The 18,549-nt window shown below is 52.1% G+C and overlaps 1 protein-coding gene across 1 annotated transcript in view; it reads right to left on the bottom strand.

Annotated features, from left to right (window-relative positions):
• Adamts2 (ADAM metallopeptidase with thrombospondin type 1 motif 2) overlaps window positions 1-16,776 on the bottom strand; it is a 197,421-nt gene extending 180,645 nt beyond the window's left edge. Inside the window, exons 1-2 of the mRNA XM_041664732.1 lie at window positions 16,476-16,776; window positions 15,128-15,522 (exon numbers count right to left, since the gene is read on the bottom strand). Coding sequence (XP_041520666.1) covers window positions 15,128-15,522; window positions 16,476-16,611 — 531 coding nt within the window. The 5' untranslated portion in view covers window positions 16,612-16,776. The remainder of the gene's footprint in view (window positions 1-15,127; window positions 15,523-16,475) is intronic.
• Between the last annotated feature and the right edge of the window lie 1,773 nt (window positions 16,777-18,549).

The following is an 18,549-nucleotide window of genomic DNA, read 5'->3' on the forward strand; positions in this document are numbered from 1 at the left end:
GGTGTGTGAGAGGCAGTCACTCGCTGCCACACCAAGACAACAGAGGGAACGGATAAATGAAAGTCCAGTCACTGTCATACCAAGGTGACGGAGGGAACAGATCTGTGAAAGACTGATAGCTCCCACACAGAGGCAATAGAGGAAGAGATAGGAAAAGCCAGAGGAACTGGCCACACACAACAGCAGCTACAAGGGATAAATGCCTTAAATACAAACCCACAGATCAAGCCAGTGAAAGTCCATTAGCTTCAGAAGAGGGAAGACACAAGACAGCCTCCACTGGTCTCACAGAAACATCGGGATCATGAGAAACAAGGCCTTCCTAGCCCACACTATCAGCCAAATGCTGTACCCACAGCCAACAGTCCCAGGCTAGCCCAGCCCCAGCAACCTCTGCAGGTCCACAGGAATACAGATAAAGACCTAAAGGAAGGCTGTGGGGCCAGGGGCCCGTCAATAAAGTCCAACGCGATAAAGGGGCTCATCGATAAAGTCCAACTCTGGGTATTTTCAGGAGCGAGGTCTGCCCACCTCTGCCAAGCCTTGGCTGTGCTCAGAGGCCACAAATTAGGGTCCAATCTAACCCCCAAGTAGAACCAGAAGCGGCCTGGAACTACTATAAGCTGGGGCTCTCATAAACAGTTCTCAGAAAGAAAAAACTCAACAACTCTAGTGACCTTGATGGAGGAGAGATGCCAGGTGTTTCTTCCAAATGAACGCTCCAGTCCTGAGGGCCTGCTGTCTCCAGCTCCCAGAGGTGAGACGACGCCCCCAAACCACACCAGCCTATCTGAGAGAAAATGAGAAGCCAGGGAGGAGGGCTGCTCACTAGCTTGCTCCTCGCCTAGTTTACACACCTTGCTTTCTTACTCACCCTAGGACCACCTGCCCGGGGAGGGCACTGCTCCAGTGAGCCAGGCCTTCCTAGATCAACCATCAATCAAGAAAACGCCCCCACGGACTTGCCTACAGGCCAATCTTATGGAAGCATTTTCTCCTCTAAGATTCCCTCTCCCCAGATATGTCTGAGTTTGTGTCAAGTTGCGCACGCCAGCCGCTGCACCCAGACAACAATTAACCCTGCTCCTGTGGGTGGCGGGGGTGATGTGCAAAGTTGTGCTTCAAGTTTCAGCTGTGGAAGAAGGAGCCCAGGCTCTGTGATTCTGTGGCTCGCGCCTCTTTTCCCAACCCAACTTCCTCTCAGCACATGGAGATGACTTCTTGCAGTACCCATGTGCACTGGGGGCCCAAGATAGGAGGGAGGGTTCTCAGATGGTGATGTATACACGAGAAGCTGTAGGTACAGGCTGGAGTAGGGGTGAGCAGCCTGTGACGGATGGTCCCCAGCTACAAAGGGTGTCTCATCCCCAATCCTGATGATAAAGGAATCTACGAAAGGAGGGATGGGGGAAGGAAGACAGAAAAGGAGGAAGAGAAAGCAGGGAGGGATGGGAGTGGGAAGGGAGGAAAAAGGAAATTAGTTGGAGGAGAGAGCGGGAAGAACAGAAGGAATAAGAAAGGGGAGAGGGGAACCAGGAAGAGAGACAAAGAAGGGAGGAAGAAAGGGAGAGCTAGGACCCAACACTACCCAGCTCCCTTCCCCTCATATCCACAGATAGGGGGAGTGATGGAGGGGAAGGGAGAGCTCTTTGCTTGTGCTGCTGCATCTGGGGCTAGCCTGGGACCACCGTCCCTCTATCACATCCGGGGGTAGCCTGGGACCACCATCCCTCTATCACATCTGGGGCTAGCCTGGGACCACCGTCCCTCTATCACATCTGGGGCTAGCCTGGGACCACCGTCCCTCTATCACATCTGGGGCTGGCCCGGGACCACTGTCCCTCTATCACAGCCCCTGGCTCCTCCGAGATCTGTTTTTGCTCACAGTGCTTCCGAAACACAATGGTTGTCTCCCTCTCCTCACGGATCTGCCAGTCCTCTGGACGTCAGGACTGAGCTTACCCACTCAAGGGGCTCCAGTCAGACTCTGGTGACTTCGGAAGCTAGTGGGGGCTGTGGGGTCACAGAACTGGCTGCTATTGTTGGAAAGGGGGAAGAGTTTCCATCCATGCCCCACCACCCCAACATGTTCACAGCCCAGAAGCTCAGCGAGCCCCACAGGGGATTCATAGTACGGAGTAGTGGAGCTAAGGGCAACAATCCCCCAAGCCTGTCCTGGACACTACCACAACCAGCTCCCCCATCTGAAGCTACGTGAGGGATCAGTCACCAGACATCTCATTGGCAAACAAAGGACAGCCTTATCCAAGACTCTTAGAAGCTGTCCTATGAAAAGTCAGGGCACTAAGACCAGGTCTAGAATAATTATAATAAAAGATGTTCCTGTCGCCCCTTATCACTCCAGAAATTACAGAATTCTGAGTCAGGAACCAGGATAAAGGACAAATACACGAGCATTCTCTCACAAGCACAGCCCGGGACAGATCCACGCTGCACTGAGATCCAGATGTCTGCTCATAACTGTGAAGTTCAGACTAGTGGGAGGTGCCCTCTCCTGAGTACAAAGAAGGGAGGGAGTCTCCTAGGGCTGGCCCTGGCAGGCAAAGGGGAGGACCACACTCTAGGGTGGGTACTCAGGAGCCCCAGGTATGACTAGCCCAGAACCAAACCCCAGTCACTGCCCCACCTGCTGCCCACCTACCTGTTCGCCCCTCTCAGCTGCACACAACCTTGGAAACAGCCATGTCATCAAAGATACCTCCCTTGGCGGAGCTCGGACTTTCCAGATAAGAGATCCTACCCAGTGCCTCTCTAGGCCGTCATTTTCTTAAATGGCAATCCACACCCGGGATGTGCCTGTTGACATCCTCAACGAGGCCAGCTAGCCTTCTCTCCCTTTGCTCCTCGAGAACAAGAGGCAGTGTGTTCTTTACTCTCCTGTGGCTGTGATCACACACAATGACCAAGATAACTTGTAGACGAGTTTACTGGGGCTCACAGTTCCAGGGGGTTAGAGTTCAAGATGGTGAAGCGAGGTGCCGTGGCCAGGGCAGGAAGCTGAGGGCTCACATCTTGATCCATAAACACAAAACAGAGAGTGCTCTGGGAACGGTGAAAGGCTTTGGAATCTCAAGTCCTGCCTCCCATGACGTGCTTCCTCCAGCAACGCCACACCTCCAAAACCTGCTTAAACAGTACCACCGAATGGGAACCTAGTATTCAAAGGCCTGAGACTAAGGACAGGAAGTCCCAAAAATGGAGAAATGAAAGCCAGGTTCTCACTCTGGTTCCCTCCAGACCTCCAACCCATTGCCTTCACTTGGGCCCATAGGTATCCATAGTCCTCCCTCGTGTGGCTTGTAAAAAATACAGATCCCAGAACCTCAGTGTGCAGCCTAGATGTGGTGTTGTTCAAAACCTCCCAAATTCCACACCAGTCACGAACAGACAAGCAGACCCCACAGTGGGAAAACAATTTTATTCTCTGCAGGACTGTCCACAGATTTCCAACACCAGAGAATTGTCTTTACGGGTGTGTGTGTGGGGGGGGGGGGGGGTCTGTTCTGGAAGCTTGAGAGAGATGAAAGGCACCTGTGTCCTGGAAGGGCAGAGGCTAGTACACTGCCTAGAAGCAGGTTGGAACTAGGACAGGCTTCTATGTGAAGGACTGAGAGGGGTTGCCCCAGAGAGAAGGACAGACATGCCATTGGGCATGGAGGATGATGCCAAGTCAAGAAGACAACGGCTCTATACTATCAGAAGCCGCAAGGTTGGGAGATGCATACCCCGCCTGCCTTGGAAAAGTACCCCAAGTCCCCACAAAGGCTTCCCATGAGTGGGTTTGACCACTGTAAATGGAGGCCAGATTGGAATTCTGGGCCAGCAGGATAGACAACTGTGAACTGGCAGAAACCCCCAGGCTGAGACCACCCACCCCCAGCTCATAACTGCAACATCACTCACTTGGAGAACAGTGTGTTAAGGCATTTTATCTCAATTTCTGCTCCTTTACTGATAAAAATGGGATCTAGAAAACTGGAATTCAGAGGATATTGCCTTCACATGAAATCCATCTTAATCCTCAAGCAAGCATTACATTAAACAGAGAACTGCCAGGGGCGTTCCCAATCACAGGCACATGGGAGGGTGCGCCGAGCCACTGCTTAACATCACTGAAGTTTCTAGACAGTGAGACTGGAAATGAGATTCTGAAATCACTGTTTCCTGGCAGCATAGCTGTGTACCTACAAACCTGAGGGAATCCACAGAGATCAGCTTGAATTAATGCATCAAACCGCTTGATGAAAGATAATTACATAAAAAGCAACAACCAAGGGGGAAAAATTCAATTCGCAAGGGTGGAAAGAAAACAAAAATCCTTGAAATAACCCCGACTTTAAAAAAAATTGGATGAACTATATGCAAAAATGTATGATGCTTCACTGAGCAACATGGAGACAGAATTCCATGAACTGAAGGAAAGACACACTGTGTTCCCAGCAAATATGACGGATTATGTCAATTCCTCCTTTAATTAGATTTTAAGTTTAATTTAATGTCAATCAAATTCACAAGGGATTGTTGAACCTGACAAAACAATTCTAAAATTCACTGGAAAGAATAAACAGATGTGACCAGCCAAGACGAAGAACCCAACCACATGTTCCTGAACAGCGCCAAACAATTGGCTTCATGGCTGTGTGCGTGCATGTGTGTGCGTGCGCATGTGTGTGCATGTGTGTGTGTGTGAGTATGTGCATGTGTGTGCATGCATGTGTGCATGTGTGTTGCATGTGTGTGTGCATGTGTGTGTGCATGCGTGTGTGCGTGCGTGCATGTGTGTGTGCGTGCATGTGTGTGTGCATGCATGTGTATGTGCATTGTGTGTGCGTGCATGTGTGTGTATGTGCATGTGTGTGTTGCATGTGTGTGTGCATGCGTGTGTGCGTGCGTGCATGTGTGTGCATGTGTGTGTGCGTGCATGTGTGTGCATGCGTGTGTGTGTATGCGTGTGTGCGTGCATGCATGTGTGTGTGTGTAGGCATGTGTGCACGTGCCAGTGCACATACATGTAGAGGCCAGAAGCCAGTGTCAAGCATCATCTTCAATAGCTTCCCTCCCCCCAACCCACTCACCCCTATTTTTTTTAAACAGTCTCTCCCAATGAACCTGGAACTCACCAATTTAGTTACTCTGACTATCCAGCAAGCCCCAAGGATCCTCCTGGCTCTGGGCACGGCATGTCTCTCTGAGCCTGGTTTCTACCTGGCCTTTTGAACTCAGATCCTCATCATGGCAAGCACTTTGCTGACATGACTTCCTCTGCTAGGCCCCCACATTTTCGAAGGGAAAAGGAAAATATACAAATGAAATTAATTCCTACAATAGATTTTGTTTAATCTAGTATATCCAAAGATTATTATCTGAAATGACCATCCATACTTTAGGTCTATCTGTGAGGAACGGACTATCACTCAGTGGTAGAGCATTTGCCTGGCACACACAAAGCCCTGAATTCAACTCTCAACACCTACACACACACACACGCACATGCACACACACACACACACACACACACACACAGAGTAAAAATCTGTGAGCTATTTTCCTTTTGTGGGGGTAGAAGAAGTGCTAAGTCTTGGAAATTCAATCTGTATTGTATTTTACATGAAGAATGCCTCTCAGTGCAGACCAATGACATTTCAAATGTTCAGAAACCTCGTGTGGCCTGTGGTGACTGTACCAGACAGTGCAGCATTCAAGTACTAACACCTTAGATATTTGAAACTCTAATAATGAACACTGCTTAGTATTGTTACAAGAACAGATGGCCAGGGAAAAAAATGAACTTCATCTGTGATATTGCTTATCTGGAGGTTTTCTTTATAACCAACTGGTGTGTGTGGTGAAAATGTATTTTTTAAAAAAAAAACAATATACAAAAAGTCTGAGAAGATGATGCCATTGGTAACATGCTTGCCACACAAGCAGGAGGACCGGGTTTGGATCCCTAGTTCCTATGTTTAAAAAGCCAGATGAAGTAGCACACACCTATGAGCCCAGCCTTGGGAAAGAGGAAACAAGTAGATCCTAGGGGCTCTCTGAACAACCAGCGCAGCTGCATCAAGAGTGACGAGTTCCAGGTTATGGGAGAGGCCCTGTCTCAAAAATTAAGATGGACAGCTACTGAGGAAGAGACCTGACACCAGCCTCTGCCCCTCACATGCATACACACCAACATATACACATACGATATGTGTCACATGCCATGCAATGCTGTTTTATTCGGTAACAGACCACATACACAACAGTGGTCCCATAGATTATACAGCCTCGTGGAGTCTTAGCCAGCTTAGCATATGATATTTGCACAACAAAATCACCTGATGATACCATTCTAGAGTAGATCCTTACCCTCAGATGGTATACAACTGTCTACAAATGCCATGTATTCCCAGCTCCTTTTATTCTGCCTCCACAAGCTCTGTGCCAATCATGCTGGCTACTACCAAGACCTAAACAAACTTGCATAGAACATGAGTACACCTATTTTCCCTATGATCTGCTGTCAAAACAGAAGTACCTAAGTTCAAAGATGAATCCTTGAATGTCCTGTTCATGGAGCTGTTTAGAGATGGCCCCTCTAGTGGAAACAGTCTAGACCCTGCTGCTGCCCTGTGTGTCCTCTGTACAAAAACTGTGTGTCAATTCTCAGGGCTTTGGCATCATTAATTGCTTCTCCATCATCACCATAATGCCCACCACGACCACTGTTATCATCACCCCATCATCTCCATCCCCATCATTATCATCATCCCACAACCACAACAGCTCCATCGGCTCCATCTCTGTCAGCCCCATAGCTTCCACCATTATCGTCATCATCCCCAGCCCCATATCTCCATCACTATCATCACTATTGTCCCAATCACTACCATCATTTTCACCATCACTATCATCCCCCATCTCACCACCACCATCATCACTATCATCCCCACCATCACCATCACCATTACCATTATTATTACCACTGTCATCACCATTACCACCACCTTCATCATTACAACCATCCTCGCCATCACCAAAATCAAACCACATTTGTAGAACCATAGGACACGTTTTTAAGGCACATTTTTCACAGGTACAACCTCCAAAGTCATCACAAAACCAGTGGGTCACAATAGAGGATAACACTGCTTAACACAGGCCAACTTAGATTTGACATTACCGCCCCTTTGTCTGGGTACCCGTGGGGTTAACACTTTTCGGTGCTGAGACCTCGTGCCACTCACAATGTCTCCAGAAAGTCACACGCTGTGTTGGCGAAAAGGATGCATGCCAAAAGGTGCAGTGTCAGCATAGTACATAGCCCCGTGGTCGGCAAGGTGAATACCCATGGCCACAGCACCACCTATGCTTTCTCCGAGAGAAGATGCTCAGGAGTGGATGCAGCCAGACTACACTCGCTCACCATGACTCATGCCAAGAGGCTCAAGGCAGGAGAATTGCTCCATTCACCAACCACATCACTAGGAACTGCGAGAACTCACGGGTAGAGCATGACTCAGGCGCCACATTGCAGCTGGGTGTAGTGGCAGACTCGAGTCATCCCAGGGCCTGAGAGGCGGGAGTGGCGTAGTGGGTTTGAGACTTGCCTGACACACACGGCACGTTCTAGTCCCGATAGCACTACACAGGGAGACTCAGAAAATGAACAACAAGCCCTGAACCTTGAGCCAGAACCACTTGACTGCAGTGCATCCGCCTCCCAACACCCAGAGAGGTGGGTATTGGGGTCCTGTGTTGCAATGTGATCAACTAAATTTCACAGTGTGGTAGCCTCTGCCAGCCTCCACGGTTTCAGTGAGCACTGCTGATCCTGTAGCTATACACTAAGCCCATATACTTCCGGGTTAGATAGCAAACTGCCTAGGATGGGGGATCAGAGCAGGTAGAAGCTGCCTGGACTCTTGGTAGTGCAGTACCCATGATCCTGGATGGTGGAGTTTCCTTTGCCAGCAAGTGAAAGCTGTGTGCCCCACTCACCCACCCTGAAGTCAATGTAATTGAAATTCATGGATGAGCCCGAGGATCCGGCTCCAGGCTCAGTAATAACTTCTCCATATTAATGGCAGCACGGCAGAATCAGTGGACAGCTGACATTTAATATAAAACATATGCAGCAGGGTGAGAGGTCCCTACCTGGGCCTCCTCGTTCCACAGCATCTGCCAGTGGAGGAGCCCTGGTATAAAGTAACGCTGAAATGCAAGGTGCCTCCTCTCCCCAGTACCTCCACCCCACCTGAGGACCTACGCCAGCAGGAAATCTCTGCTAAGAGCACATACATGCATATACACGCGTGCATCCATATGCATATACACTTGAATGCACACGTGTGCGCGCACACACACACACATCCACACAAAGACTTAGATGCAAGCACACATCTGTGTGTGCATGCCCCTACATGAAAGACATGCATACATACATACATACATACATACATACATAGCCGCCAGGGCTAGGTACTCCAGGGCTCATATACAGTCTCTATGGCAAGGTGCATATACACCTGCATACTCAGGGACCCCCAGGGCTTCCCTGCCACAGAAGAAGCTAAGGAAAAGAAAGGGTACACCTGTCCTCCCACATAAACCCAGGTTTCCAGAAGGAACCCCCCACATATACTCATCCCTGCGGTTCTCAGAGACCAGAGTGAGGTGCTCTATGCCACGGTTCAGGCCACTACAAAGCAGCATCAGCATCATGCATGGCCAGGCCCTCGCATGTCTGGAAGACTCAAAACAGATGAGTCCCCGGCAGTTGTGTCATTTGTACCACTCACAGCAGGCCTGAGTGGAGACCTAACCTTTTCCACTCCTCATCACTCATCAGTGGCTAAGGACACGGGGGATGGGAATGGCTGTGGGCAGGAGGTACCTTCTGAATGGGCAGCAGAGGCCTTCAGCCACCAGCACCTGGAATAATCCTGAACAAAGAGTAGTGGGCAGGGCCCAGCAAGGAGCATGACCTAGGACGGCCTGAGGGACCAGTCCCCCTGGGCTCAAGCTCACAGTGGCTGGCCTCAGTGGCCTTCATAAAGAGTCACACTGGTCCCACTATGCCCCTCTTTAAAGAACTCAAACAGGGAGAAGCCAGCAGAACTGAGTTCTTCCCTGAGTCCATGTACTTTCCCCATAGCTACCCAGGAGGTACTTCCTCTCCTTGTTTGACTTGATTTAAACCAGAAGGTATGAAATCAGATTTGCAGGGCCAGAAAGCCGTTCAAAACTACGCACGTACACCAATGCTTTCCCGGGAGCTCCCACCACTCAGAGGCTCCACTCCTGAAGGTGGAACACACCAAAGTGGGAGCATTGGGGGCTCAGGGTCTCTGGGGAAAGTGTCACGCCTTTCCCTGCCTGGGGCTTCCAGATGCCACTTCCTGGACATGTCACTTCCCAGCTCCCAGCTGACCTCACCCAGTCTAGAACTGAACTCTGTAGACACAGCCAGGAACACTCATACTTCAAGTGGCCAAGAAGTACCAAATGTGACATGTGTGTGCCCAGGGTAGCTCCCAGGACAAAGGGCCATTCAGCTAAAGCCCGCAGAGCAAAGCAAGTAAATAAAGAGGTGGTGAGGATGGCCCCAGAGAGGGTCCAGCCTGTGCAAAGGTCCTAAGTACCCAGTGATGGAGGATCAACGAGCCCAGAATGGCAACACAGTGCCGGATGTGGCCAGAATTCACTCAGGCCAAGCCTCGGAGGGCGGGGCCTTGACCATCAGGCCAGTGGGTTAGAGCTGCTTCCTGTTGTTTTGCTTTGTTTTGAGAGCAACACGAAGCAAACGAATGGCAAAGTTTGATGTGTGGTTTGTAAACACTGCTCTGGCCGCTGGGTGGAGGAAGGGATGCTGGAGGAAGGAGGGCAGCTTGCCATCAGCTGTGGAGCACTGGCCTGCCATAACGGACTGAGATGAGATTTGGAAGTCTCGAGGAATCTTATGATTCCTGCCCCGGTGGGAGGTGTGGAGAAGAGAAGGGAGAGCTGCATTCACGGGCAGTACAGCTCCTAGGTCTTCTAGAGACTTCCATCTCGTCACCCTCTACCACAGCAGGAGACACATGCCAGTCCCCATCACAGTGGTTGGTGGAAAGATGAGCCTGGAGCTGCTGGTGAATCCCTCATGAAGGGTGAGAGGGGAGCAGCCTTCTAAAATAAACAACAAGAGTAGAGGAGCTAAGAGACTGAACAACCCGAGGTCCTGGATCCAGCCAAGCCTGAAGCCAATACTCCTCAGAGCCTTCAGATAACTAGACACATACTATCTCTTGTTCATTCTGTCCAATGTAAGCTGGTTTCTGTCATTTAAGCTCAATAAGTCCTAGGCAAGGTGACAGGCTAGGGAAGAGGCAGAAGTCACCCTAGGGGATCTAGTTAGATCACTCACAGGAGGAGGCAAGCAGGAGCCTCTATTGTGACCTGAGGAATCCAGAAACTAGGGTGCCTCTTTGGATCCCTGTTAAGGGCTCACTGCTGTCCAGGCAGTGCCAAGACAGGATGGAATGAAAGAGCACAGCCCCTCCCCCCATGACGAGCAGTCCTTGACCCCAACTCACAGTGTTAGAAGTTTCCCCAACCTAGCATTTGAGTTGACAGAGCCCAGCATGTAACCTTGGTCCTTGGGGCAACATCACTTTTCTTTGTGGCTTTTAGGAATCCCAAAGGTCTGATCAGGATAGTAGCCCAACAGGAAACCCCAAGAAAAGATGGTCACCCCCTAAAAAAACCAGAGACTTCCTTATTGTCACAAGCCCTAATGAGCTCCTAGGAAAGGATGGACACCTCCTTCCTCAAGGCCCAGAACTAAGCCAGGCTAGTCTAGAAGGCTCTGGAGGTCAGAGCCTTCCCCTAGCCCAGCCAGCAGGATGTTATCAGTGGTCCTGCTTATATCAGGCTACAGAAGGCCCCTAGGGCTTCCTGAATGGACGGAGGCATAGAAAGAGCCATTTCTATCCTCCTAGAGACCCCACTGTGCTCACTCACGAGTGAGGAGTCAAGACACCCACCCATGAGGTGCTCCAGCTCAGAGCAGACCCCCTGACTGTCAACTCATCCCTCTGCCCTCTCAACTAGACAATGGGCAATGCTCCTGACTAAGAGGTTCTGAGAAATAAAAATAGGAAAGATTATAAATGTTTTTAATGCAGTTCTGTTATTGCTGTGATTATTATTTTTTTAGCATGCAATCATAAAGAAAAATAAAATGGAGTAAGGGTGACCTGGAGTCAGATACAGGTTTTGATAATGGCTTCCAAGATCAGGAGATAAAGGGACATACTGCATATGTAGTGATAGCAGATGCTTCACAGGTAGCCTTGCGCATAGTAGGATTGCAAGCTGCCATTCATCATCATTACTTTTCATATCTGCAGGCTTCTTTTTCCATTGAGTATGTAAAACTGGTGTGAATTAGCTTGCCTGCTGTGTAATCCAAGACACACTAGAAAATTCTGTCATAGCCATGTGATATATATTCCCCAGGAGTTTTGTTTCCCCCTCATTCACTGTGAAAGGCAACATTTTACACCACCAATCTCCCTCCACCCCTCCCCCCCAGCAAATAATGATGAGCTGCTTCTGGCCAGTGATGAGCAGAGGGGCTTTCAGTGTATCTGCAGGGAAGTGTGTGGTACATCCCATGACACGAGCCTTCATGGGGCACATCTGCGTCTTTACCAAACTCCAGTAGAATCCGACTCTTGGCTAGCCCAGGGTCCTCATTTCTGGCCAGAACAATCTCAAGTGGCTTCGGGGAACCGTGCTGCTTGCTCCCAGGTCTATGGGACTCTGCAAGCCCCATATCCCAGCTCCATCAAGATCATCCTACCTGAGACGAGCCAGAGTTCATCCACTAAAGGAAATAGCCCAGTTCTGGTGGAGACCCTTGATTCCCAACAGGGGGACTCCAACTGACGGCAAAGCCAGCCCACAGGAAGCAAAGGGACATGGGAGCAGAGGTCCTAATGAGCTATGCCTGAAGATTTGTCACCGTGTGAGCTAATAAGTTCCTCTTTCTGTTTAAACTGACTCGAATTCTGTCACTTGTGACTAAGAGGCTAATAGATGCAGTGGATTCAATTAGAGTCCCCTGTACTAACCGGATTAGGAGAGCAATGTCCATAATCATCAGTTACTGCTGCCTTCCTCCCGTAAGCGGAGAAGCATGCCCATGTGTCTTTAGCAACAGGCAAGCAGATACACAAATATGTCTTTCAGGACAGCAGCGATCGGGCCACTTGCCCTGCTGTCAGCAGCACTTTCTGTCTACACCATGGTTCTGCACACATATGCTTGGGTGCTAATTGCATTCTCCAAAGAAAAGGGGGTTCCTGGCTGCATCTTCTAGTATGTTGGATGAAACAGAGTTGGTAAGACTCCTTTACTATAGAACTTTGTAGATTCTTTCTCTCTCTTTCTCTCTCCCTCTCTCTCTTCCCTCCTCTCTCCTCTAGGGTGAATCTGCACCGTTCCCAAGTACGATTTGTCCTCTAAACCCCACTGTTCAGAACAACTCAAGGCACAGCCCTGCAGAGCATTCCAGGGACTCCAGATCCTTGATTGTCAAATGGTTCAAAGGCGAATAACATGGGCCAGGGAGTTTGCCATAAATGCAGACTCCTTGGCGCCACCCTGGGTGCGTTGAAGTAGAATCTGTATTTGGTAAGACTTCAGCCTGACTCACTCACCTGCTTTATGTATCTAGGTAGCTATCGAGGAAGAGTGATGGAGCCTCATGGAGAAAGGCACGGGCCGGATGGATTAAATATCCCCTTACAGCCCATTGAAGCTTGGCAGGGCACAATTTATCCCTTTTATGACATCTCAGTAGTTTCATGTCCACACCCTCAGAATTGGGAGCACTGAGGCAAAAGAGGCCAGACAGTTCCTAGGCTAGACCCCCACCATCACTGGCTGTGTAGCTAGAACAAATTACTCAACCTCTTAACGCCTCAGCGTGTCATATGTAATCCAGGTACCAGGCTGTCTCCTCTCCAGAGTCACTGTGACAACGAGAGACACTAGGTGGGAAAGCTCAGGTCCTTAGTGAGTGAGCACATCATAGAAGCTCAGAGGACCTTAAAGGGTTAAGAAATTATTTGGTAGAAAAGCCAGTACAGGTGTGTACAGGAAAAGAAGGGAAAGGGGAAGGGAGAGGAGAACAAAGAAGATGGGAAAGGAAGGAAGACAAAATAAGAGGAGAAGAAAGAAAAGGAAACCTAACAATGCTGGCCCACCATGTCAAGGTTGTTATTGACTCACTGAAGCCACTCAGGCTTCGGCGACGACCTCTGCCGGTGGATGTCCCATTCCTGTAACATCTCAGCACGCCTGTCCTTCCCAGGTCAGTTCACCCAGAACCTTCAAAATTATGTCTCTCCACCTGTTTGCCAAGCTGCACTTTCTCCAGCTCTCTGAGACCCCATCAAACAGCACCTGAGTGCCCTTCCGCCCACACAGGCATGGGACCCGCCCCATCTCTGACTGGCCCAAAGGATAAACAGGGTAAAAGGTGTTCCCCGAACAAATGAATTGGGGAGATGAACGAATGATACAGCGTCACCGCCCAGTGCTCTAGTTGGGAATTAATTAGCCCAGAGGGGATCCCTGCTAACCCCACCACCTTGTCCCAAGTCCCCAGCAATGGTCTCCTTTCACGCTCAGGAAACTCACTAGCATCCTTAAAAGGTGATTTGCCTGTAGGGCTGGGACTGACAACAGAGAATAGGGAAAAAGTTGCCCTAAATTAACCTGACTCCTCCAAGGACACGTAAGCGTCGCTTGCGATGTGCTCAGGCTCTAAGTAAATCCCACCAAAGGCAGTGATTCCTCTGAAGCAACAAGTGCTGTTTCCTAAAGCGTCGCTTGCGATGTGCTCAGGCTCTAAGTAAATCCCACCAAAGGCAGTGATTCCTCTGAAGCAACAAGTGCTGTTTCCTGTGTGTCCATAAAAAGAACTCCAGCGGTTGTAGAGTTGGGAGGTAATTGCCGGCTCTGCAGATGGCAGGGCCAACCTGGGCTCCTTGAGGACGGGCATTGCTCAGGGCTGGCAGGGCTGGAAGCATGGCCACTTGCCCAGAGCTGGAGTACCCTGAACAGCAATTAGGGCAGAACTCATGGTGGGCGGCTTCAGATGTCTGGCTGGCACAGCCAGCCTGACCACTGTACATTCAATCCAAAATAGAAAACTGCCGTAGGTTCTGCTGTGCCAGGCCCCTGGGTGGCAGGACAGTACCATCAATGTCAGCCTCTGCCCTGAGCATCCATCCAAGCTTCCTCTAAGAATCCCCGTGTGGCAACCATGGTCCCGGGGGACACCCAGTGGCAGGTGAGCTTCCCAGCGCTCTGGTCACACTGGATGCCCCAGATAGCTCCAAAAGTGACCATTATCTGTCCATCAGGCGCTGCCCCCCAAAGTCAAACAGCCCATGGGCACTAGGACCTTCATTGCCACATGAAGCTCCCCGTGGCTCAAATCAGAGGGAGAAAGCTGATTTCAAATAGCCAACAATACTTCAACAGGAAGCCATGGCATAAAAATCCCTGGTGCCTGGTCAGCCAAGGGAGAGAGGGCTAACTGGGCATTTCCACATCACCACCTGCTCCCCAGACTGTCATGTGCATACACAGAAGCAAGGAAACTGCCAGCACCCATGCCCACCACAAGCCCAGCAACACACGTGCTCAAAAGTCACTCTGGCACACATTTGTGAAGCCCACAGATACCTCTGTGCTCCAGTGAAAACACACATTCACATGTTCACACAGGTATGCACACAGGTACCCAGAAAGAAGCATGCATACATTCCAAAACACACACACAAAGAGCCACAGGCAACTTATGCTTATATGCAAAAAGCAGACGGGTGCAGAATGGCACTGGGGCTGGATGTTGGGTTCATATAAACCGCCCCCTCTAACCAATCAAAATATCTTGCCTTCCCGCCAACCCCTGCAGCAAAGCGCCTGTCTTTCTAAGCACTGGGGAGAAGATGGTCCTCAGCTCGTGCTATGTCGCCCTCTCAGGGGACTTTCTAGTAATGGATTTCCAGAGCCCAGGCAAGGGACAGAACAGAAGGGAGCACTAGTAAAGAGTACTCACCAGCCCATCACAGTTACTGAGCGCCACTGAGGAGGCTTTGGCTAAGCCGGCCACGTCTCCAACGTAGAGACAGGTCCCAAGCAGGGGCTCCACCCGGGTGTCACCCGTCTCACTCTGCCACTCCACGGTGGCCCCCGGAGCCACGAGGCGAGCGTTGGGCCGCAGCCGCAGGTGCAGGTCTCGGCCAAAGACCGTGAGGTTGTAGAAGAGGCGGTCCCCAGGGTCCTGCACGTCGCCTCCGGGCAAGCCTGAGGTTTGGACCGGGGCGGCTCTGCGGGCTCGTACCCCCGCCCCAGCCGTCTCCGAAGACACCACGTGGGATACCAAGCGGCCCTGGGCGTCAGTGCGCACTGGCACCACCAGGATGCGCTCGGCTCCGTGCCCTGGGGGCCCGCCTGCAACGGAAAGGGGCGTTAGATTAGGGGTAGACCTTGGAGCTTCAGAGCCTGGCCGCGGAAACCGGCGCCCCAGCCCTTGCCTCAATTGCAAAGAAGGGACATTCCACCAGGAAACCTCCAGGAAGGGGCATTGACAGGACCACCACTCCGGAATCACGTCGCCTGCCGATAGTCCCCCTTAGAGGACCATGCCAGTTAAAGAGCTGCCCCAGTCGGATTCCCAGTTGAGGCTCCACGGGCACCTCGCAGTTACCCTAAAGGTCGACCCCAACAGAGTGCCCTCGCTCCTTAATTATACCGTCCTTGGCAGGACATGGGGCTCCTCAGAAATCATTCCACGTTGATCCCCTGCTCATGCACCTCGATCCTTCAGCGGTCCCCGCTGCCCAAGTGTCCTCAACGTTGGCCTCCGGAGCAACCAAGACTCGGCTAGCCCTCGCACGGGCGGCCTGTCCTCGGTCCAGTTCCCGGTCAGCCCACTGCCAGCCCCCTCTTCCCAAGAGCCTAAGCCCCAGGAGGGGCGGAGCAGAGTACCACCGATCTCCGGGGAACCCCTCCGGGGCACCCCAAGCAATGCTCAGGGCCCGCAGGCGGCGCGCTCCACACCGGCTCCTCCCGAGCGTCCCCGGGCGCCGCCTCGCCCTGGCTCCCCCGGACCCGCTGGTGCTGGTTCTGCGCTCTCCGCTGCGGGGTTTGGCAGTCCCCCCAGAACCACACTCTGCATACCGGGAGAGGCGAGCTCTCCGAGGCACCCTGCATCCCACGGCACCAGGGGTGCGCCCCCTGCGCGACTGCCCGGGCCCCGAAGTTAGCCAACTTGGCCCCAGGCGCGGCGCGCAGAGTTTGCCCAAGTCGCCTCAGACGATGCTTGAGGAGGGGGCGGCTGGGCGCGCGGGGCGGGGTCGGGTGGCCAGAGGTACATGGGGAGTGGGGACGCGACTGGCACCTACCTGGGGGCTCGGTAGCGGCGGCGAGCCGGGCGCTCGCGGGTGGCGGCGGCAGCAGCAGGAGCGGCGGCGGCGGCAGCAGCAGCAGCAGCAGAGCGGGGCAGAGCAGGCGGCGAGCGGCTCCCGCCGGCGGATCCATGGCAGCCCGACCGCAGCCGGTGCCCCGCACTCGCAGCCGGCGCGAAAGTTCCCCGCGCGCTGCCCAGCCCACATCTGGGGGCAGCTGGAGCCGCCCGCAGCTGCAGCACCGCAGGGCGCGGGGCGGAGGAGGAGAGGCGCAGGAGAGGGCGGGGAGCGCGGAGGGAAGGCGGGGAGAGCGAAGGAGCGAGCTAGCTAGCGGGCGAGGGAGGCGGGAGGAGGAGGCGAAGGCGAGCTTGGGGGAGGGCGGGGACGGCGGGCGCCTCAGCCTGCCGTGACCCGGCGCTTCTTGGCGCGGCCGCCGCCCGCTCCCCTCCTTGCTTCCCGACTCGCCGCGATGTAGAGACACCCGAGGCGACGGCAAGGAAGAGCTGGAGGCCTGCCAAGGGGAGCCCTCAGCTCGTCCCGAGTCACCTCGAAGGAGTGGCACCCCACCCGGAGAGCCCTCTGGAGTACAGGTCCCACCCAGCATGCTACCTTGGGACTCCGGGGCCGCCTCACCCTCTTTCTGTGCTTTGTAGCTGAATGAAACACAGAAAAGGGGTCTGGGCGGACACCGAGCCTGGTCCCTAGCCCAGATGGAGGCCCCGGAGGCAGATGGGTACTTACCCCAGGGAGCACACCCCAGGCTACCTCAAAGATCAACTTTTGCCCTCACTAAAAGACAAGGTTCCTTCAGCCCCCAACTTCTCTCTGTCTCTCTCCCTCTGGGTCCCTCTGAGTCCCTCCTGGTCCCTCCACTCTCTCCATTGCTACCTCTGGCTCAGTCTTTTCCTGCCAAACTTGGTTCCTTTCTTAGAACATAGCTTAGTTCGTGCCCTTACCTGCCTCGGTGGGCCTCCTGCCATGGTCTGCCCTGGTCCCCACCAGAAATGGTGCCGGACACTTCCACCTCTCCAAGCGAGCATGCAAGGGCAGGCAAACATCCCTGCCGGCTTGCTGTGAGTTCTAGATGCCAACAGGAATCCACACTATCTAGCAGGGTCCTGGTCCCCCCATCTCCTGGAGTCATTGTCCTGCCAAGACTGTTGTCCCTGGACTTCCTCGGGCCCCCTTCTATTGGAGTGTCTACTCAATGTCACGTCGTTTTCGCTTTGCTCTCCCAGAGTGGACAGCTGTCCCTTGGATCTTCCACTCATTCTGCTCCAGGCCTAGGTGTCAGGGCCTTGGGCAGAAGATCCTAGGAACAGGAACACCCAGTCTTCTGGGGACATACATGATTTGTACAAGGGACTCTAACCATGACTTTATGTCCTTAGTTTTGTCCATCATTCTTGGGACCTGGGTGTGAGGGCACTGAGCATTGCAGCCTGACAACCGTGTCCACTAGGAAGATTCCCTGTCTCCTGAGGACACCTGAGGCTGGACTAGCCTTCAGATGTGGTAGATTCTTGTTGTCAGCACTGAAAAATGATGAGATTAATGGGGGCTGCAGCTTATGTGTATATACTTTCAGCACTAGGAAGGTCGAGACAGGAGGATTGCCATGACTTTGAGGCCAGCCCAGTCTACAGAGTGAGATCTCTTAAAACAGACAAATCTCAAAAGAAAATGGGATAGAAAGAAATATTAAATTGTTGCATTTCAGTTTTTAGAATTATGTTTCTAACTTTTCTGAAGGAATTGGGAGGTGTGGCTGCGTTTGGGACCACATTCCGGCTTAGCCACATTGATTAAATGGACTAATTTGCTGAAGGTCCCCTCCTCACACCTGTACACCAAAGTCATGATTCATGTGATCACTGATGACCCAGCTTTTTCCAAACTTGGAGCTGGAATCCCACTGTGACAGAAAGGGGTGATTCTAGAGTGGAGTACCCTAGAAGGCTGAGTGACAAGCAGCGTAGGTTGAATCTGGAAGATGAGGGGACCAGGCAGGTCCGGGTTTGCTAGGCAGGCTGGGATTGGGCTAGGCTAGCTGTCATGCTGGAAACTGCAT

This window comes from Microtus oregoni, unplaced genomic scaffold, assembly GCF_018167655.1.
Source record: "Microtus oregoni isolate MIOR12 unplaced genomic scaffold, Mior012 000015F_ref0000493, whole genome shotgun sequence".
Classification (NCBI taxonomy): Eukaryota; Metazoa; Chordata; class Mammalia; order Rodentia; family Cricetidae; genus Microtus; species Microtus oregoni.